Source organism: Eucalyptus grandis, chromosome 4 (assembly GCF_016545825.1).
Source record: "Eucalyptus grandis isolate ANBG69807.140 chromosome 4, ASM1654582v1, whole genome shotgun sequence".
NCBI classification, from domain to species: domain Eukaryota; kingdom Viridiplantae; phylum Streptophyta; class Magnoliopsida; order Myrtales; family Myrtaceae; genus Eucalyptus; species Eucalyptus grandis.
In genome coordinates, this window is record NC_052615.1 from 30,822,486 (window position 1) to 30,845,865 (window position 23,380).

The window sequence follows — 23,380 nt, forward strand, 5'->3', positions numbered from 1 at the left end:
CTTTGCCAAGCGTTTTTCACTCTCCACTTAGACGGGGCGTTGGGTTTTCCTTCGGAGGGGGATCCAAATTGACAATGATTGGCGTGACAGAAGGAGCCTCCCCAACAATTTCTTTCCCAGGGGGATCAGCAACGTGTATGCCTTCCGTCGACACCAGAGTGGATGTCCCAATGACAGCCACAGTGGGGGGCTCCTTGAGCTTTTGGCTTATTTCAAGCATCATTGTAGTGAGTTGGACCAACTGGTCCTCCATCTTGGCCATGCGTACGTTGGTGTTCTCGTTCTCCATTCTGACTTTTGCACGAGTGCGAATTGGGGATCTTCGCTTGGCCGTGTCGACGATTGGTAAAAGATAATCAATCGGCTAGTACCTGAATAAGGATAGATAAGCATGTGTAAGCATGGAGTAATGATTAGGCGGTCGGTCCATGACAAAGATCTAATCGCTCCAATTTGCCCGTTTCATTGAAAACAAGGTTGCTACATAACACAGGAAAAGACATGAGGGAGAGCCCTTAAACAACGAAGCTAATCATGACTCTTATCTCCCGATAACGCGACTCGAGACAAATTCTTTAACATTGTAACATATGTGAGCATTGACCCATTACATATCGCACTTGACTCAATCTAACTAATGAGGACAGCTCCCGCTTGTGACCGCTCCATTAACTCAAGTCAACTTCGAGGCACGCTTCTCGGTTTCTTCTAGCTTCCTTTTGAGGCACTTGATTTCGGCTCGGTGGGTGGTCTTTAATGGCACGTCGGGAATCTTCGGGCGTAGGCTCTCTGGGATTTTATGCTTAAGGATGTATTCCATTGAGGCATAGTAGGTCTTCTATTGTCCTTCCAACTCCTCTTCGGGCCATATCAGCTTCCGGGGATGGCACATATCCATCAGGGAAGTCTATCCTGAGCGGGTCTTCTTGAATCGTCGGTGGAAGTTGTTGAACTTCTTGGAACTGGCGAGCGACTCGGGTTGGGTAATACTCAGTGACTCCGGTAATTCCCAACAAATGAACAGGTCCAGTAAGCCCACACACGAACCGCGCTTCTCGAACTCGGAGCCATGTGGCGTGCCATTGGAAATCTTCGGGTCCAGGGTTGGTCATGAAAGCTAACCACTCGAAATAATGATAATCGGAGGCAAACGTCTTCCTATCTTTAAACTTCAGGATAGGGTGGCTAGAGTCAGAGATGTCGTTCACAGTCATTAAGCTACCAAACCCTTTAACGTGAGAGAAAAACCAAATTTGCAAGAGTTCAGGAGGAGCATGGAAAATTTTGTTTTTGTTTTCTTTGAAACGAGTAAGGGAAAGAAAAGTTTCAGTCAGGATGGCATTAACAAAACCCTTTCCCATACATGCCTCACAAACTACCCATGCCACGGAAGGGTTAATAGCGTTCCTACAATGTGGGAATAACACAAACCCAAAGAAGACTAGCAGGAAGATCCTATTCTTTTGAAAAGATTGGGCATTTTGAAAAAGCTCATTTAGGAATGAAAACGGGCAGGTCTTGCGATTAGCTTTCAAAACTTTCCTCACATCATCCTCCTTAACTCTAAGGAAATCAGATAAGGTCGATGCATGCTCAGTCCCTACAGGTGGGCCAATTAACTCCGACACCAAAGGCTTTCCCATGGCAACACTGTATTCTTCCAAGGTTGGAGTGAGCTCGTGGTCACTGAACATGAATGTGCAAGTCTCGGGACACCAGACATGCGCCAACGCTCGTACAACACCATAATGAATTTCTATTTCTAAAAGGGGAAGTAATCGTCCGACGTAGGATCGAACCCAATCATGGCCAGTCGGGTCTAGTCTATCCCACCATGTGCGAAGCTCGGCTTTCGGGGTAGCAATGATGTGAAGCTCGGGTATCCCCATCGTATACTAGTCACAGTTACGATCAACCTAATTTGACATGAACCGACCAAAAAAGGAAAGCGAATAAGTAAATTACGAATGAGAAAATTCGAAAATCTTACCTTACTCATTGAGTAGCAAAGCCAATGACATAGACATACGCATGGACGGTGGTTCAATTTCTACTCTAAATGGCTCAAAATGGAGCCATGGGATCACCGGACTGAACCAGCAAGGTCGCGGCTAGGTTGGGTTACCCATGACTCCGGCTTCGTCAAAGAACCGACCCATGTCGCGCGGTTGCAGACTGGGGTGGGTACCTTCGACGTGAAGAAAGAAATTTCGAGGTTAAGGCGGGCGACTCGTACTACGCGATTGTAGTCGGAGTGGTATCCATCTTAACACCATCCTATGTGATCCTATGCGGCCCAGGTCCAGCGGCAGGTTGTGTGTGCTATGGTGTAGTGCAATGCAAGAAACTCATGCATGACAATTTAAAAACAATCATCACTTCAAACATAAATAAACCATTCACTCTTACACCCCCTACAAAACAAAGGTTAGAAATCACCGCCCCTTATAACTCCCATAAGCATTCAACATTCAACATGTTATGGATGCATATGATATCCTCGCTGCCAAACAAAAATATTTTCGAACAAGATTAATTTTGGCCTAAGTCCTCTAAGGTTTAAAACCAAGTCCCCAGTGGAGTCGCCAAGCTGTCGCGACCTACTCTCGGGGGGAGGGAACAGGTTTAGGGATATTGCCTAAAGGACGGGCCTAAGGCCCATGATTAGGCGTGAGCTCTCCTAAGCCCATACCCCGCGTGACATTTGGATATTTCCTATGAATTTTGCGCAAAAGGAGTCGCCACTAGCCTATTGGGGTTGGCTAGAGACCAAGTGAGGCATGGGAGTGTATCTCACTTCCTACGCTACCAGAGAATCTAGGGTCGGGGACTTGATTACACTAATTGGTCAATTAATGCTCTTCCGGTACCTAATCTTGTTCATTTTAACAAAATGATTTTTTATCAAGCAGTTTGAATTGATTTTACTCATCCACAAATATATTAAAGTGATCATACGAGTGTAATCTAAACATGTACTATTAAACATACCATATGACTACACACATACCATTAAACACATCCACCAATAATCATAGCTAACAATGTTCTAATCACCATAAGTCTACACACATACCATTGAACATAACAAGATATACAATCTAAACATGCGATGTAATCAAAATAAATGCATAATTACACTTAAAACGACAACACCTAACATTTCCTAACCAAACTCTATCATTTTTGAATTTTTGAAATTTTTGAAATTTTGAATTTTTTTGAATTTAAATTTTTTTAATTCTCTCAAAAAAATTTCGATTTTTTTTAAAAATTTTTTAAAATTTTTTAATTTTTTTTTTAAATGGGCTAACCGGGTCGGGTCCGTCTTCAACCGGACCCGAGTTCGGCCCACTAAAAACCACATGAATCTAAAAAAAAAAAAAAAAAAAGCAGAAATGAAGGCAATTTTCGGCCCAAAGCCCATCTCGAATTTTTACTTCAGCCCACCTAAGGGTCCATTTTTAATATCTATTTTCAGCCCAATCTATTCAGCCCATGAAACGAAAACCAGCCCAAAGAGAAGCTCATTTCCTATTTTTTAGTTTCAGCCATTTTGTGTTTTCTTTTCTCTCTTTTTATTTTTTTTTTTTTTTTCTTCTGCCCCCTTTTCCTTAGGGCATCTTCTTCGGGCCTTCTTCTTCCCCAGCTGCAGCTCGCCGAAGCTTCTGCAGCTCCTCCGCCGGTCCGACGCCGACAACGCCGCGAGAGTTGACTGCCCTATATGAAGTCGCCGGGCCACCGCCTAGCGTCTGTGGTTCTGTTCGACCCACGCCGAGCACCGCCGGCCGCTAGTCAGCCAGCGTTCCGAGAGGCGTTGGGTAGACCTCGGCAAGGCGCGCGCTCCATCTCAACCAAATAGTGCGAAAGAATCTACCGAAAAGCTAGGAAAATGACAGGAGCGATTCGTGACGACAATATAACCCGGAGCAACGCAAAAATAAACCAAAAACCGAACCGGTCGAGGGCTAGATTCGACACTTTCAGTGAGGCATTTTGTCGAACAGCTACTGGGCGCTACCAAATTCGAAGGATTTCAGCTCAACCGAGCGTCTAATACGCTTTAAGAGTTCGAAAATAATGTATAAAGAAGACAGGGGCAAAGCGCAAAAGCGACATGGACCGGAGCTCACGCAAATCGGTCGGCCGCGAGCTCCGGTCCGGCGTTTTCCAAAAACGAGACCAAGGGGGCTTGGGAGACCTACCTTTTCTGGTGGCGGGCTACGGCGGACGACGGCGGGTGGATGGACCTCCTGCAACAACAAGCTACTCCCTCAAGCTCTCTGGTTCGGTCTATCCTCTTTGAACTCCCTTTTCGCCTCTCTGTGTGTTGCGGTCTACTGAGCTCCGGTGGGGTTAGAGGCGAGGGGCGACTTCGGCAACGATCAATGGCAGTGGTCGATCGTTCAGAGGATCCTCTCTTCCTCACACCAGTCCTCTTCTCCGGTTTCTTCCTGTGTTTTTCTCTTGGTGTTTTTTGTTTTGCCTTTCTTGTTCCGGATCCTCCCTCCATGTCGATTTTGTTCTCCGGTTTTTATGCCCGGCCAGCAAGCGCGCATGGCTCCTGCAACTGCCAGCTTGCCGGCCGGACTGCACCCCCCGACCCGCGGTTCACGCCGCTCGCCTGCCACCGATCCTCTGCCGCCCCTGTTTTTGCTACCCTCCCACTGCTCTGTCTCCTGCAAGTCTTCGAGCGAAGACCAACAGAAGAAAAGAAAAAAAGGGTTGGGCCGGTCAGAAGAGCAAGGGGATTAGGCCAGGCCCAGCGCGCAAGGGAAGAAAAGAGAGAGAGAGGCGGGTCGGGCCATGGTCGAATCCGCCCAACCCGACCATTTTTTATATTTTGTTTCAAATTTTTTTAAACTCTTTTTTTTATTAATAATAACCCTTTTTGTGACTAATTCCTAACCTTTAACACTACTCTAAATTAATTAATTTGGGTAAAAAAATTAGGTGTCAACAGAATTCACCAAGTACTTGATTTCCCATTTCTTCCTATGTTTCCTTTGATCAATTATCTTCGGAACATGGAGGTTGCATCACTTGCATATTGAAGAGCAAGAACCATCCAACTATAATGAGGCATGCACTAATCTGTGATGGCAGAAAGCTATGGAAGCAAAACTCCAAGCTTTAGTGGATAACCAGACATGGGAAATTGTTTCATTACCACCTCATCGCAAGGCAATTGGCTGCAAATGGGTATACAAGATTAAGTATCGAGCAGATGGATCAATTGAAAGATGCAAAGCCCGATTAATGGCCAAGGGTTTCACACAGCAGGAAGGCTTTGACTATCACGAAACCTTCTCCCATGTGGCCAAAGATGTTACAGCTCGTTCATTTCTTTCAATAGCGGCATTTCAGGACCGGCCCTTGCATCAGATGGATGTTCACAATGCCTTTTTGCATGGAGATTTAGATGAAGAAATTTATATGGACATACCACCGGGTTAACGAAGATAGGGGGAGAATAGGGTATGTCATCTTCGCAAATCTCTATATGGCCTTAAACAAGCCTCCAAACAGTGGTATGCCAAGTTTGCAAACTCTCTGATAGCTGCCGGATTTCATCGGTCTAGATATGACTATGCTATTTTTACTTGGACCAAAGGTACGTCGTCTATCTACTTGATGATACATGTAGACGATATACTTATTATGGGCAATGATGATGTAGCTATCAAAAGCTTCAAGGAATAATTGCACTCTACCTTTCATATAAAGGATTTGGGTCCACCCAAGTATTTTCTTGGAATTGAGATTGGATGATTAGACCAAGGGATCTCTCTCAGCCAAAGAAAATTTGCTGTGGAAATCATATCAGAAGCGGGTTTATCCAAATGTAAATTAGCTGCTATTCCAATTAGCAAAATGTCAAATTAACTATAGTAGATTATGATGCTGGAGTATCTCAAGAAGATGATCCCATACTCAGAGATCCGTTAGATTATTAGAAGCTCGTTGGGAAGCTCATATATCTGACTATGACTAGACCAGATATAAGTTATGTAATACAGACGCTCAGTCAATTCATGCATAAGCCAAAGCAGTCTCATATGAATGCAGCATTGAAAATAGTGAAATATTTGAAGAAGTGTCATGGACTTGGGATTCTCCTTTCCACGAAATGTGACATGAGTATGACCGCATATTGTGATGCAGATTATGCGACCTGTCCGATGAGCAAAAGGTCCATTACCAGTTTCTATATTAAATTGGGGGATTCTTTACTTTCATGGAATACAAAGAAGCAACCAACCATCTCATTGTCTTCAACAGAAGCAGAATATCGAGCCATGGCAAAGACCACATGTGAAATAGTATGGTTGTGAGGCTTACTTCAAGACATTGGGGTACAAATTAGAGGACTTACCAAATTATTCAACGACAATGATGCAGCTCTAAAACTTGCATCAAACCCTATTGTTCATGAAAGAACAAAGCATATATAAGTGGATTGTCATTTCACTTGAGAGAAAATCCAGCAATGAGTGATTAAGATACAAGGAATTGAGACAGAAGAACAACTAGCGGATATCTTCACCAAACCCTTATGTTAGAGACAGCATGCGTATCTTTTGAGCAAGCTAAGTGTCTTGGATATCTACAAGCCACCAGCTTGATGGGGAGTGTTGGAAGATACACAATATCTTCTAGATATTATTCAGGATCAATTAATATCAAATATGATTCATAGATTATTTAGTTGCCTTTTCTTGTACATGTTTTGTCCTATAATATCATCCTTGTACATTGGGACAAATATACAATGAAATACACAAAATAATCCACACTCTTCTCTGTGTTCTCTCCTTGCCTTCGTCTTCTTTCATTAGTGAATAGTATCAAATGACTTATTTAACTTTGTTATTAAAAGTTGAGAGGTTAGATTGGACAAATTGAAATTTTAAGAATTACATTGAACACTCGAACGAACTAATATCAAATGATAACATTACATATTAAGTCAAACTTTAGGGGTTATAAGTGACAACTTTTTAGATTTCAGAGATAGTGTCGTGTAAGTTACCAAGCACGCGTGCAGTGACACGTCAAATCCCCGATCAAATTATTGGGATTCAAGTTAAAATTAATGTTTTCCTACGAGATAAAGAAGAGTTGGACCAAAATCAGGACGCAGGCTAAAGTCCAAATCGAATGGTTGGACTAGAGGTAGACGGGTCATCGCATCCTCGGGAAGACCATAGCTATTTCAAAATTATGTAATTAAAACATACTGAGTAAGTTCTCTGTAATTAAAACATACTGATTGGAGATACACACACATATCACGCGAAGTGGACATTTGATTATTCATTTACTTTCCGTCGGGTGTCCTCCAGTCCAAAGTTACACGTCACACCACCGCCAGACGCTACTCCCCAAAACCCCCAGCCCCGACCCCCACCCCATCTGCCCTCCCTCCCATCTACCTTTCAAGAAATCATTATCCCCCACCCACCGCAGACACCGCTCCAGTTGGAACCTTGAATGCTCCGGCCTCCAACTTTTCTAATAATAATGTTGGCAAGCTAAAGCTCTGAAAATGATTTCGCATTAAATGAACCAAGTCCTGATTCAAGTGGTTTTCTGGTAGCAGCTGACTTGAATTCATTGCTACCAAGAGGCTGCACTTCGCCCATTTTTAATTTTCTAGAAGAAGTTTCAAACTTAATTTTGTTATTTTTGCCCCTATTTGTTTTACCAGCGTCAATCTTAGGATCGAGGCTTGCAAGAGTAAAGGTCCTTGGTTACTTTCAACATGACGGAGCAATTGTCCACTCCCATGAAAGCAAGCAGCCCTAGAAAGAGAGGAAAGCTTTTGGCAGGGCGAGGACAGTAGCAGCAGCCGTGTCGATGATAACATCGGCATCTTCAACAAAACCATCCCTCTGATAATTATATGAACTTTGGAAAACCAACCTCAAGAAGCGTGTAAAACTCAATCCCTGCTTAACTTCCCTCAAGCACTAGAGGCTGACATGGGAACACCTTAATCTTTAAAGATGAAAAAGGAGATACAGAACCAATACATCTTTGAATCCTCGGGACAATTATTGTTGACGAACTTTTAGGACAAACTAACTTTTGGGTCTTCGCAAGAACGTTTAGAGAACTGCAATAAAACAAAAAGAACAGTTTAGAATGTCTGCTGACAATAGGGTCACACCGATGCTAGCGTTAGTGTCAACGTGAGAACAGCGCAACTCTCTTACCGAAGGTTGGATTCTGAATTTCACGACAAAAAGATGATCATAGACCCCCTGATTCACATCTTGACCAACACGTAACTGGGCCAAGGAGAAAAAAACTAAGACATGTATATCATTGGACACATGGTGGCTGATCCAAACTTCTAAATCTAAAAGAAGCATGCTGTACAAACGGACACGCCTTAGCGTCGTGCTTTAAGAGATTGGCGTCCCACCGCCAGTAAAAAGCACACGATACCTGTACTAATCACGCCTTAGAACCCAAACCTTCGTTCGCTGTCTATGAGACATTTCCTCGAACCCCATGAGGGCGTGACAGTTCCGCAGCAGTTAACGAACCTAAGAATTTAGCCCACCTAACTTGCAAACCAAACAAGTAGCCCCGCGATGTTTCGACTCCCCAGAATTCTAACCCGCCAGCGGAAAACGAAACCAAACGAAAACAGTTCCATACAAGAGAACGAAGACACAACACAGAATGAATTGAGCTCCAGCGCGGGCATTCACGTGTGTTAGGAACGAACCTGCGGTGGTGGGTGCCATTCGCTTTCGTAGATGCAGACTACAATGGAGGAGAAGATATGCGGTGCGGGTCGTGCTGCAGCGGGTGCAGACGCTGGGCCTGGACGTCGGTCCGACCTAATCTCATGGAATTGCGACTGCCTAGAGCCCAAAAAGAACAGGATAGAAATACATAAAAAAACTATAGCGACCCCTTTTGAATTTGGCATTTGCAATTTAACTCGGTTTTTTTTATCTTTTATATGTTAGAATTTGGATAATTGTATTCCTAAATTTGTTTATAAACATGCATAATGACTACTTGATTTGCTTCAAAAATATATTTATTAAGTATGCACGCATCACTCATCTCAATTTTTTATTTTCTGTTTCGGATTCTACGACTACCGATGAATAGGACAATGGAGTTTTCAATGAGGGGTTTTTGGTGGCGGAACTTTGGTTAAAGTTGAAATAGTTATACAATATGTTTAATTTAGGGATTTTGATATTAATTTATAGTATACTGCATGTGACAAAACAGTAAGTTAGTCATAGGATTGGAGTCCTATAGTCCACAAATATATGCATTTGTTGTTGATGTGGGTAAAGCTACGTGTCGTTGTCGCTTGTTTATAGGATTGGGATGTGATGGATTCTACATACCTTCATTCTATATCACCAATCGGCTTGAGAAGCAATTAAAAACAGGCAGGTGGAATTAGGTCTATGGGTTTGCTTGTTCGAGGGGGTTGCTTTTAATGATGAAAAAAGTTTCTAATCGAAAGACTTTATAAAAAAAAACAGGTAGGTGGAATTAAGTTTGCTTGTTGAAATTTAAAAAAAGATGTCTATCCTTGTCATGTCCATAAAAAAATTCTCTTTCTCTGTCTTTTTCATGAAGAGCGTACTAACCTAGTACCTTTATATCGTGTCACCGTTCCAGTAGCTGTGATTCTTTAAACTCTGTACGGCTCTCGTGAGAGGCCCATCATCCGAAGGCTAGAACGATGTGGACAACGGTAGTCTTGGCCACAATTCTGGAGGGGTGACCAATTTACAATTATAGGTTATTAATGGCAACCGTAGAAGCATCGACCAATGCGTTGGCACTTGCGGTCGAGGATGATCGGTAGGCTATTATAGTGCCTCAGGGTTCACCCACTTAAGATGGGCTATCTCATCATAGAAAAAAGAAAGGAGTAAAATAATTATAAGAGTGTATATTTGTTTGAGGAAGAGTTGTATGATAATGGACAATACTTTTCTAGAAATCATTTCTCCAAAACACGTCTTCTCCTTTTCGGGCTGAGGAATTCGTTTTCCTAATTTTAAGTATGCATATTTTCAGTGACCGTAAATGGTATTTCGTTAAGAAAACTAATTAAAGTTCTTTTACTCAAATAAACACACCAAACATCAATTTTACAGTAAAGAAAGTTAAGAATATTATGAAAAATTGAATCGGAGATTTTTTTTTTTTATTTTGATGTATGTTGAAAAAAATACATAAGTCTATTTATAAGTTTTATTAGATAACTATCTAAGATAATATATCAATTAATATATGTACAATTTTGAAAGATACGGGAATCAACAAAATTATCAAAAAATCTCTAATATAGAAAATTATCTTAGAGAAATCCCCAGCTACCTCTAACATCTGCTTAAACTCAAAGTGATCAAGACAATTTGAGTTTGAAATTAAGTCGAACAAAACAGTGACACGGAAACTTATTTATCCAAAAATTAGCATGGCTTGGCAATAAGGCAACTGGTGGCGGCGTGTGAGGCGGCGTTCAGGGAGAAACTTTAGGCTACAACTCATCTAAGGGCGGTGAGTTTGATAGTGATGTCAACTTGTTAGAACGACTTGTGAAAAATTAAGAATCAAAGGGGAACAACAAATGGCTAATACAACTTGCGAAATAGCACGAGTGACACGGCCAATATGACTAATGTCATAAGCATCAAGTGGCCTATACCTGGCTTAGGAGAATAATTACCGACGGCTTGTGCAACTAGCATCAAAAGAAAAGCCATCTCTATGAGAAATGACCAAGCCAGGCTTGGAAAATAACCAAGTCCTAGGTGGCAGCTTTCGCACAGATAGCAGACCGTATGAATCACAATATTTGTAAGCGATGAACGGTTGCTACAACTTCCGTGTACGCGGTTTTCTGTCATCTTCTCGTTCCTTCGCAGATGGAAGTTGCCGCGATCTTCTGGATGATAACATGCGATGGAGCAGGCGTTGACGGGGTAAAGTCACTTCGACTCAGCACGTTGACTCCCCTTGACCATCGTCGCCCAATCACCACTTTCCCTCACTGTGATGAGCCACTCACATTCCTCCACCGAAAAAGACGACAGCGCCATCGGTCCTCTCCTCAAGCTACCGCAAGGCCCCACGCCCTTAGTCTTTCGAGCTGTCCATCGTGATTGTCGTGCGTCGGAAGCACTTTCTACACGGAAAGAGGCCGACATGTTCCGCAATAGAAAAGATGATGGAGCGAAGCACAATTGGGGGGAAATGGTCCAAACTATATTTGGACTTATCGTTCGACAGCTAATTCAATCACAAACCTTTCAAATTGACCAGTTTAATCATAAATCTTGTGATGATTTGTCATTATAGTCCTGACCAATTTTAACCCAGAAATTATTGACATAGATATCAGTTTTTCGATGTGATGCGATTAAAGTTGATTGGACCGCCACATCAGTGATTTTTAATAAAAATTGACTAGAAGACTAAATTAGCAAATTGTTAAAATGTTTAAGACCCATTGATTTAATTGAAATATTTGAGACTAAATTGATTACCATACAATATGTTTAAGGCTTTTTGGATTATTATTCCTCGAAACTAGTGATTGGCTCGGGTATTTATATGGAAGATACCCTCGGTGGAATCTTTTGATTTAATTAGCGTTTTGAGTTTTGTATGCGAACGCAGTGACGAAATTGAAAAGCTCGAGATTCTTTAACGAAAAGGACATGTGAGGACATGTGGTTGTTTCCCACCATGTGCACTAAGTGCAAATAGATCTGGGAATCGAGAGTGTTTGCTTGGAACATTCCCATCTGCATGTGGTGGATAATATAAAACTTATCGACGAGGCAGATCGAAGCAGGACAAAGAAAAAAAAGTTAAAAAATCGACTTTGCAATCCTATCATGAAAAGAAGAATTCCACTGATATTTGGTTGAGTTTCCACGGTCCCTTGGCCATTCGACGCACGGAAAGGTCGGTTCGCTTGGAAGCCGAAAGCAAGCTCCAGCTCCAGCAACTCCTCAAGGACGATGTACCAAGGTTCTGTTCTAATGCCTCACTGACCTTTTCATCCCCGAAAGAGTTCCGCTCTTGGTGTGGCGAGATTTGACTGTCGATAAGCAAGGCAGATAATTATTAAAGAATGATAATTTTTTAAGTCGAGAAGCCGAAAATAATTAACATTGAACTCGACAATCCACTTTTGGCATATCTTTGTGAAAAAGCTTAGTCTTATAATTATAGGAATAAGAATCTGATACAACTCTTGAGTCTCTAGTTTTACTATTTGTTTGCATAAAAAAAAGTCCAATTTTGATTATTATCGACACGTGATGAACTCAACTAGCGAGAGTAGAGTTTGATTATTTATGAATAGAATTATTGACAACTTGAAGAATTGACAATATGATGAATCGGCAACTAAAAAGAATCGATAAAAAGTGGAGTCGACAATCTCATAAGTAATTATCCAAGAAGTAATCGTCAACCCAGTGAAATAAATCAATAGTTAAGATAGTGGAGTTGAAGAAATAGTCAATGTAATAGAGTCAATTTAACCGTCCATATAACTATTTGTAATCTCTGTTTATAACCTCCCTTTGTAATTTTTGTTTGGAACTTCCCTTCGTAACTTTTGTTGATAACTGTAAGCTTTAGCCACATCGTACTCTTTAGATGCCTTCTCACCCAAATCTAATAGATTCACCATCCTTTACTCTTTTACTTTCCAACACTGTGTTTTCACTTTCCAGACTCACGTCATCAAGTAAATTCCGGTACATTTTTGAGCCATCATTTCTAAATTTATACCATCGATTAAATTCCGACATGACATCTTTACATTCTCAAGTTTTGTCATCGATTAAATTCTAGTGGGATTTATATATGTCTGGTTTGTTGTAACAATTACACTTTCGAAACTTGTTAATTAAATTCCAGAATATTTGCAATTATATAATTTTATCTGAAGTAAAGCTATTGATTCCTTCATCTGCTTAGATACTTCTTATTTGGAGTTAGTGCAAAACCCATTTCGTTTAATAAAAACTAAAATGATTTCCAGTGAAAGAAATTTCGTCGTGGAAAAAATTCTAGCGGAACACTATTATAAAAATCAAGTGTTAAAATTTACTTAAAGGGAACGATCTTAATTGTTTCAAAGACCAAAAAAGTAAAAAGGCAATAAGAAGATAACATATCTTTCGTGTCGATTTAGAAAAGGGATTTAAATGAAAATATTTTATATAATTTAGGCAACGGTGCAAACACCCTGTTTAAGAAAAAAACTTTTTTATTTGAAAATTTATTTTTAGTGAATAATACCAAATGACTTATTTAACTTTGTTATTAAAAGTTGAGAGATTAGATTGAACAACTTAAAAATTTAGGGATTCTATTGAACACTTCTGAGTAATTCAATGATCACATCGAATGAATTAAAAGCCAAATGATGACATTGCATATTAGGCCAAATTTTAGGACCATAAGTAACAACTTTTCAGACTTCAGAGACATCGTCGATCATGACAGCTATAAGTTGCCAAGTACACATGCAATGATATGTGGGGTATATTTGGTAATCATTCTATTTTTACAAATAATTTTTTTTTTATAAATGATTTTTCCCGATTCTATTCATTGAACGAGTTTTTTTGAGCATTTGAAAGTGTTTAGTAACTATCCAAAAATTTTATTTGCATGATAGAAATATGTTTTATAAAATCGCAAATTCATTTGTGAATTAGAATTTTTTAATTTCTTTTGATTTTAAAATATTTTTATTATATTTTTCATTTTCATTTTCCATCCCTCTTCTTCCTTATTGCTGGTCGCTAGCCATGACAATGTCTGGCGATCGACTGGCGAGGTTTGATGGCCTTGCCAGAGCCTTCAAGTCTCACAGTGAGGCTTGCTAAGGCTTGACCTCACCAGAGCCTCGCCCAGTCTTTGGTGAGGCTCAGCCTCGCCCAACCAACGTGAGGTCGGACCTTGTCTAGCCAGTGGCTAGGGGTTGACAAGGAGGACGAAGAAGAGAGAAGGAAAGAAAGGGAAAATAAGAAGAGAAAAGAAGAAGAAGGAAATTTGGTTTGATTCTAGAATTTGTTCATAAGAACAAGAAGTAACTTTTTTCTAAATCTATTTCTAGGAAAAAAAAAGGATTTTATTTTCGGGAACAAAAAATTTATCAAACAAATTTATATTCTTTTTTTTTTTTGTCTTAAAGAAAGGAGGAGTAGAATCATGCATTGTTTAGAGTGTTACCAAAAAGGCTCATAGAATCTCCAATGAAATTATTGGGATTTAATTTAAAAATAATGTTTTTCTACAATAAGAGTTGGACTAGAATCGGGATGCAGGGTTAAAATTGGAAATCAAATGCCTGGACTAGAGGAACTGAAGTCATCGCATCTGCCGACTAAGTAAGTTCTTTGCAATTTTCCGATGTTCAATCTTCTAAATTATAGATTGGAAACATATGCTATGTTCACACACACGCACATATGTATATATATTTTAGTAGATATGGATGTAGATAATAACGCCATTTACCTCAGGCCAAGTGGACAATTTGACTATTCATTTACTTTCGGCCGGGGCGTGCTACGGTCCAAAGTGACCGCGTCACACCACTCCCGAAAAGAACCCCCACCGCCCCGACTAACCCATATGCTCCCCCTCCGAGCTACCTTTCAAGAAAATCATTTTTATCCCCCACCCCCACCCACGTTCGTCGCCGCTCTCGATGGTGCCGAAAATCCCTCCTCCTCCTCCTCCTCCGCCGCCCACCGATCCCTCCTCCTCCTCCTCCTCCTCCTCGAACGGCGCCCAAGGTCCCGCCTCCTCTGGATCGAGATCCGCCTCCACATGACGAGCGACCGGACGCGGGCTGGCCCAGTCTCCGTCGAGATCACCGTCATATCCGCCCAAGGCCTCAGGAACCCCACCCTCAACGCCCTCTTCTCCCGGCGCCTCAAGCCCTACGCCACCCTCGCCGTCGCCGCCGCCGCCGCCGCCGCCGCCGCCGCCGCGCCCCGCCCGGCCCACGCCACCGGCGTCGACCGCCGGGGGGCACCAACCCGACGTGGAACCAGAAGTTCCGCCTCCCCGTGGACCCCGGCTTCTTCGCCGACCTCCGCTCCTCCGTGTACCTCGACGTCCGCGCCCGGCGGCTCGTCGGCGGCGAGGCCTTGCTGGGGTGGTGCCTGATCCCGGCCGGGGACATCATCTCGCCGGAGGCGGCGGCGGCGGCGGGATCCGTTGTGTTCCTGAGCTACCGGCTGAGGGACAGGGACGGGACGAGGGGCCACGGCACGGTGAACGTCTCGGTCAGGGTCGTGGTCGAGCAAGGGCGGGCGGGCTGCGGGGACGCGTGGGCGGGCTCCGGGGACGCGTGGCGGACGGTCATTGGCTTGCCGGTTGCGTCCCTTCGTGGATGACCGGAGACCCCGGAAGTGTGAGTGGGCCCCCCACCAGCCTGATCAACGGTCAGGATGGGGTCAGTGATTTGATTTTTTTTTTCCCTCTCCTTTTTCTGTGAAGACGATGATTTGGTTTTGCTCGTGATGGAGAGTTGTCCTTTCGTCATTCTTTTTGGTTTTATATTACTTTTGTAGAGAATTTACCTTGCGATAGGAATTGCCACGAAAGAACTTCCTTGTACTAGTAATTCGTGCTTTATAAATTTGTATTAGAAAATGACGTACAAATTTTCAAGTACAAAAATTGTGATTTAAGGTTGACACAACATTAATCATTAATAGCATAATAAGATATTTAACTTGATATTTTGAAGCATTGTATTCCTTGTTATTTACTGTATCTCAAGTACATACATATAGGGCCCTTTAATTTTGGATGAACTGTATTGTCCAAAAAAAAAAAAAAAAAAAAAAAAAAAAATTTTGGATGAACTGTGAATTAATCTAAAAATAATATTTTTTTGGATTTTATCATTTTAAATCTATATATGACCTATTTACTAAATATAATTAACTCATATAATGACTCCGTCCATCATATGTGGATAAAAAATGGGTCTATGGCGCATTTTGATAAGTGTAAAGCTAGATTTAGTTTGGTTTTTGGGGAAATTCTTTGGGAACATGTAAAGGTCTTTAAGTTAAAAATGATTTTTTTTCTTTTTTTTTTCGAAATGAAATTATTGGTAAATTTTGCTTTAAGAGTACATTGGAAAACGATTTTATTTTAATGCTTCAAAAAATCACATTTTGGCATTTTGATTTTTTAAGAAAAACTCAAACCGGTGAAGAACTCAATGGGAGGCGGGCAGCCAACAAGGCCAAATGCAGCTACCAACAATCTAGACTTGAGATCAGTAGGGTCCTGCGAACTTAGGCAACCATTGCTTAGCTTGTGCTATGCAGCTTGGTCACACGAACCTAGGCATTGTCACTTGGTTCCCAAGTGGTCATTGCGTGATATGTGCGACCTAGGCGATGGCCATTTGAATTCACATGACCCAAGCTGTGTTGTCTAGGGGTGCACACAACCCCTCGTGACGGTCACCTTGGGTCGCGGAACCTCAAGCCGCATCACCTAGGTCCAATAGTTGCCTTAGGTTCGGTGACGTCAGGAGAGGTTGTCAATGCCAAATTTGTCACGAGAGTCGATGCCAAATTTGACTTGCTTGCAACCAAATTTGGCCTTGCCAGGGCTCCCTTGCCAACAACGTCGTCATGTGAGTTAATGACATTCTTGGAACTATGAAAATTTAGTGAGGATAAAGTTCGAAGAAAAAAATGTATTTATATTCCATAAAAGATTAACGTAATTTTGAATTCGTCTTGAGCTGAAGGCCTTTGAAAATATAATTACATCATCCCAAAGCTCTCTAAAGAATATGCCCAATGATATTTGTCTTTTGCCTAAGGGACTTTGGAGTGCAAAAGAGCAGTTCCCAAATTGAGCCTAAACATGTGTAATTTATGTATTTAACGTACTTGTATACTAATAGGATGTAGCATCTTAAGATTGATGTAGCAATTTTTTTTATTTTATTACAAAGATGTTACAATTACAATAAAGAAATAATGAAGAGATAGGAGGTAATGAGACAGAGGTATATAATAGATAGCAAAATGAGTGGAGAATGTATGAAAAATTACCTGAAAGATCAATCCTCCGTAAATAAGAGTTCCATATGTTAACCTTAACGGCAACCTTTAAGGAAGATGTGTTATTATATATTTATGTAAGATAGGCTTTTATGGAAAAGTTCTGCATCAACATTTGATTATTTTACATCCTTCACCAGTGTAATATATTTATTGTTAAATGAGTGACATGTGTACTTTGAGATATTTGTGAAACCGAATTAATCTACATGTAAACTACCTAAGAAAAATCCACATTTTAAACTAATAATTTGTTTGTACTTTCATAAAGTATTTTTATTATATCAAAATTTTATACGTTACTGTAAAAGGTAACACTGATTGTCTTTGGTAAATACTGGCTCTTTGTGAGGGGAAGATGCCCCAACTTTAAGATGTTTGAGTATTCCTAGAGTTCATAGCATGCCCTGAATTAAAGAAAAAAACAAAGTATGATTAGCAACATCACATTAAAAAAAAAATACAATACAAATTAATATCCGGACGGGTAAATTCTAGACCAAGATTTTGAAAAACATCATGTTAGAGCTGCTTCCTGATGCTTGAATTTGGAAACTAAACTGGGTCTCTCAGAAGCAACCTAAAATTGAACCGACAGGTTTCAGGAGCCGCCAAGTTGTTGGCGACTACCAGCTCCACCTTTTTGCAACTTTAAATTAATTTCAACCGATATTGATCATTGATTTAGGAAAATTTTGTCATGTCGACATCCTGTAACATTGTTGACTAAGTGTGGTTGTGGCCCAAGCTGTATTTATTCCTCAAGGAAAAATGAACATCCAGGTTGGAATTTTCTAAGTATCTACTAAGTGTAATGGACTAAATATGGAATCAAGAGAATATTGAATTTCTTGAAGAAGACTTTATACTTTTTGAGCCGTAAGCTTAATACATGACATTTATTTCTATTAACCAGAATTTTTCTTATTTGAAGAAATAGAGAGTATGCGAGAGCAAATGCAGTAGCTCGGCGCCTATTTAGTTTATTCAATTTTCCGAGTCTAACACCCAAAATAGGGCTGGAATTCACTATGTAATCCTGAGATGTTACCCGTATTTACGGAAGATAATCTTGGACTTGGAGTACCAGCCCAGAATATCCGTATGCACAGGCATAACTAGATGAAAAGCAATCTATTGAATGCGTCAAAGATATGCTATGGTCACTGTCATAACAAATTAAATCAACGCATCATCTTGTCGGCCCGACAAAGAAAGGTAACCAACCCCTCATTTTTCACGTTTCAAGTGGTCTCCAGACTTTTACGCTTTAATTCGGAAACTTGTCCAATTGGAAGTACACATCCTCCCGAAAGGATTTACAACAAGCATCTGATATTTTAAACGTACCATCATCGAAAATGGCGAAGGTCGACGGCTTCTTGAACCATAAGACACGGTAAAAATCCAGACATTAACATGTACAAAGAAGGAGAGGTTGGAAAATATACTAGGACAGACAGACCGCACGGGACGTTGCTATTACTACAACCACGACGATGGAAAAGACAGTCCACAACTTGTGTCCTTCAACATGCTCCAAGACTCGAATTCTCTTGAACTAGAAGTTCAGGAATATGTAGTTTGCGCCAGGCACTCGGGCCTTCTACACTTCCTCCGAACCATTGTTGGTACTCTTCAAGATGTTATACTTGCAGAGTGGGCACGTAGCATTTATGTATAGCCATTTATCTACACAGGTGCAATGAAAATGATGACGGCATGGAAGTTCCCTCAGATCGACCCCGTCATCGTAAGCCGAAAGGCAAATGCAACATTCCTACAGTTAGCAAAGACACCAATTTCAAATGTGCAGGAACACAATGGTGTTTCAGTGGGTTCTACGTTGACCGAGGGAAAGTTTCTAACATATTGATATCTAATACTTTTATACCAATACTGATAGAAATTGCATCAGTTAATTTTGAAAAAATAAAGGGAAAAAAGAGATTCAGAGGAACTCAGGAGAAAATTAGACTGCTTACTGCATCATCTTGCGATAGGTAATGTCCAGTGGGCGACTCTTTGGTGCCACATTCGGTCATCATGCCTCCAAGAGGTCCCTCCACATCAGAGATATGTTTCTCGCTGTCACCAATTTTCCGGAATTTGAACTTGGGCAGTTGCTCAATATCTTCTTTAGATGCTCCTTCCTGTATTGACAAGAAGTAGGAATATCAGCGCAAACATAATCCAAACTGCCTGCCAAAACCAAAACGCCAAAGATCTCTAAAGTACTAAAACATACACATGAAATCATCTACACAGTTCCTCATATGCATGAAATATGCATGGTTTCAACATCATGAATTGCATTCATCAATTAATAGGACACATAGGAAGAATACAAATAAAGATTCAATGCCACTCATCATGCTCGGCTAGACAACGGAAGTCAATAACTTAGCCGGAATGGAGGATGGTAACGTGAGGATACTGGTTTTTCTAAGTCTGTTCGAGTATACACAAGGAAGATCCTGCTTCTCTAAGCTTATCTCTTTGCGCTTCTACCTGATCTATGCTACTCAACAAATTACCTGTATTGTTAGCAAATAATAGCTTTTATATCAGCTTGTACAGAGTTCCTGATAGCTCTCCTATGGAGTAGACTTTTTCTCTAGTAAAATTTATTAACAAGCAACAAAGGGATCTGTAGAACTCATCTAAAAAAGAGTACACTTCAAAGTTTGAATCATAAAAAACCACCAAAGAAGTACAAGCCTCAGAAAAACGTTAGGCAGAAGTATATTTTTATATCACCAAAATGACTCGATCACAACATGAACCAGTGACATAAGACCGTGATTTCATCACACTGTAAAAGGGATCATAATCAAAACAGGCAGCATCCTGTTAAAGGGAGATAATTATTCGGCATAATCCTAAGGTGATGATAAGTCTGTAACATGATCCACACAAATACCTTGTGTCTCCTCATTCACCACTCCTCAACAACAACCTACCTGAAGTTTTTCCAGGAATTAATTAAACATATTGACATCATACTAAACACACATGACATATAAGGTACTGCAACTAACTACAGAATGACAATCCCCACCTAAATCCACAGAACTGAAAATTCAAAGAAGGAAACAAATTTTTCCCTTCTAAAGACCACAATAGTCCAATACTGGTGTATTAAGAATTATAGCTTGGGCGCACATGTTTACGTTCAGCCTGAATATGCATAGAAAAATGTATAAAAGCGAACAATATCTGCTGGATTAGCTCGACATTGAAAATAGACTCAACTAGCTTATCATTGAATATCTAACCAACTAGCTCAGCATTAATTCTCCAGGGGAAAAAGCATCAATTATTTCCTGTAAACTACCTGCTCATCGTCAGCATCTAACTTATGATGTTTCTCATAGTTTTTCCATGAATTTGTTGATTATTGTAGCACCTTCCATGACATAGTTGCATCTAAATCGACAGCATCAAATGACAAGAACAACCCAATCCTCGTAAAGAGACATTTACCATGTCAATGATTATCACATCCTAAAAAGAACATTGCATCCTTCAATTACAACCCAAATGAAAAGAATAATTAGCGAAGGCAAGCCAAACTTTTTGAAACACAAGGCGTAAAGACTGAAGACACTCTGTAGGGCCTCTGCACCTCCAAAAGCTAGTTTCAGGTAGACAGCATGTGGGTACACGCCTTGCAGCAAATTTTCAAAAGAGGATAGAAACAACTGTGAAAGTCAGCTATATATGTCAGCCAACCAACCAATTCTGCAAGCAGTACCTTTTTTCCTTTTGGCCTTTAAGAAGATGGTAGATTATCACAGCATCACAAACTCTAATTACTCGTAAGTGGCAAATAATACTAGTTCCTGTTAGAGTTCCAACATTAAATTGCTAATACAAAATGCCCAGCATGGTTGGGCATGTGACCTAGAAAGACGAGACATAGTGAAAAATCAAAAGGTCAAGAAATGAAATTCTTATCCCTAGCGAGAATTGAGACGTACCTGGTCTGTCACAGCATAAAGAAGTGCAATAATACAGGGGAGGCAGCAACACACAGCTATGCCAATGACACATGCCAGGGCAACACAGAAGACTACAAAGAACACGTCGAACCCTAAAAAGATGATGCAAAGCCTGTGCATAACAAGATAGAAGAAAGTTAAATTTTCTCACTAGAGCTGTCGTTTGAATCACAGCAACAAAAGAGTCAAGACGAACCAATATAGCTGAGGAGCATCATGTGCTAAAGTTTGGCCACCCGCTGAAACCCAGTAGAAACCAATGATCCACCAAATGAAGGAAAACATAGTGTTCGCTGATTCCAAATGCTTCGCTACACTACTGAAATTACATGAAAGGATGAGGAGTGTCAACAAAGCCCTGCAATATCACACTAAAATAAAATGTACAAAGTGATCAACCAAGGGCACTTAGCAAGCAGAACATCTCGCACTATCTCCCTGAAAGCAACCAACTATGATCACATTCACCCATACGTTCGGACTTTATCCATAAGAGAGTAAATCAACCACTGGTCATTATATCATTGCACAGCAATGCAGTACCATAATCGGAACTAGATAGCAGCCTGATACGCATAAGAAAACTATGTTTCGGTAGCAAAGGCATGATTTTTGCCTATAGTTCAACTTCAATCTTTTTTTTTCATGTGCTAATATGCAGATTTGAAATTATGCTAATAACCCCCTATAATATTGATGATAGTCCAACTTCAAAACACCCAAGAAGGAAATCTAGCTCCATACTGCTCTACACTGCCCATCATTCGTTTCATTTCACGTACACTCTGTCAGCAAAAACATTGACATCAAACTAGCTGGCTAATAAAGAACAAAACCAGGAACAATTCTCAAAAATGAAAATCAAAACACATAAATCAAGCTCAAAAAACCCAACTGAACATTGACACCAAAAAAAAAAAAAAATCCACCAACTACCTTCTTCCCTCCTCGCTAAACTGAGCCAACGACACGTACTCCCTCGACGAATCCCCTCGAGATCCCCCGGAATTCTCCTCCTCGAGGGAGCTATCGGATCGCGGCGACTGCTGGCGCAACCGCCACCGCCGCTGCCTCCTCCTGTACTCGTCCACCACGCAAGCCACGTGCAGAACACACTGCAAACCGTACCCCACGATCCAAACCCTCAGCGGCATCGTGGGGTTCTCGCCCCGGCTGACGATCAGGACCCCCACGGCCACCGCGACGAACGCGAAGTTCCAGAGCACGTCGAGCACCACCACGGGCTTCGAGTAGGCCCAGTCGCTCTGCCGCTCCTCGAGCTGCTCCGCCGCGGTCTCCCGGACCAGCATCGACGGCTCGCGCATCATCCGCCGGCTGCTGGCGCGGCGCAGGAACCGCGCCGCCTCGCGCAGGCCCTGGCCGCCGCCGGCGCCTGCCCCCCACGGCGGCCCCCCCCGGGGCGGCGCCCGGGGCTCGAGTTCGAGGGGTCGTCGCGGGAGCTGCCGGAGCGGGCCAGGAGCGGGGTGACGTCGACAGTAACGTCGTCGGACGATCGGGCCAGCGATTGGGCGGCGTTGCCGTTGGCGGTCGATGCCATCTTCTCCTCCTTCCTTCGTCTCGCAAGCTACGGAATCGGGGCGGCGTCTTCTCTCGGTTCTGGCGGGTACCCACTAAGCCATGGGAGGAGGAGAAGCGGAAAGTTGCGATCTTGGGCGGTGTAATCCTCCGAGGGATGAAGAGCGAGGAGAGAGATTGGATCACGGAATGGAGATTTGTCTCCGTGCCTCCCCTCTCTCCCTCTCTCTCCATCGTTCTCTCTCTTCTGTCCGTTCGCGGGGGGTGACGTGTACGATGATGGAGAGGACAGCGTGGACGTCGACCGTCGACTGTGATGAACGCTCGGTGGCCCGAGAATAACCGCTCTGTACATGTCGCCCCTTGCGTCATTCCCTTTTTTTTTTTTTTTTTTTTTTTTTTCAATTCTTCTTTTTTGGGGACTCCTTTTGTTGGTGGGACAAAAATAATTTTCTCGAAACCGAGCAGTTTTTGTCGTCCGTAGGGCATGATTCGCAGCGTCCTCCGTTTCGTACCGTTCTCTTTTTCCCACGGATCTTTGAATAAGTTCTATGTATGGCACTCTCTTTTTTCTTTTGGGTCAAAATATGTACACCACTCGAACTGACGTGGAGTATGAATTCTTTTTCGAGCGTGCTGCTTTATGATGTGCCACGATAACGGATAGTTTAATAAGCACGATTTATTCGGAAGTAGAAATGAAATATTCTC

The 23,380-nt window shown here is 41.6% G+C and overlaps 1 protein-coding gene across 1 annotated transcript; it reads right to left on the reverse strand.

Moving 5' to 3' along the window:
• Nucleotides 1-18,342: 18,342 nt before the first annotated feature.
• LOC104441791 (E3 ubiquitin-protein ligase At1g12760) lies at nucleotides 18,343-22,882 on the reverse strand. Its single transcript, XM_010055022.3, has 5 exons — nucleotides 22,070-22,882; nucleotides 21,330-21,452; nucleotides 21,113-21,245; nucleotides 19,115-19,282; nucleotides 18,343-18,909 (listed from the first exon to the last, which is right to left on the reverse strand). Exons 1-5 carry the CDS (start codon nucleotides 22,459-22,461, stop codon nucleotides 18,736-18,738), a joined length of 990 nt encoding a protein of 329 aa, XP_010053324.2. The 5' UTR covers nucleotides 22,462-22,882; the 3' UTR covers nucleotides 18,343-18,735.
• Nucleotides 22,883-23,380: the final 498 nt, after the last annotated feature.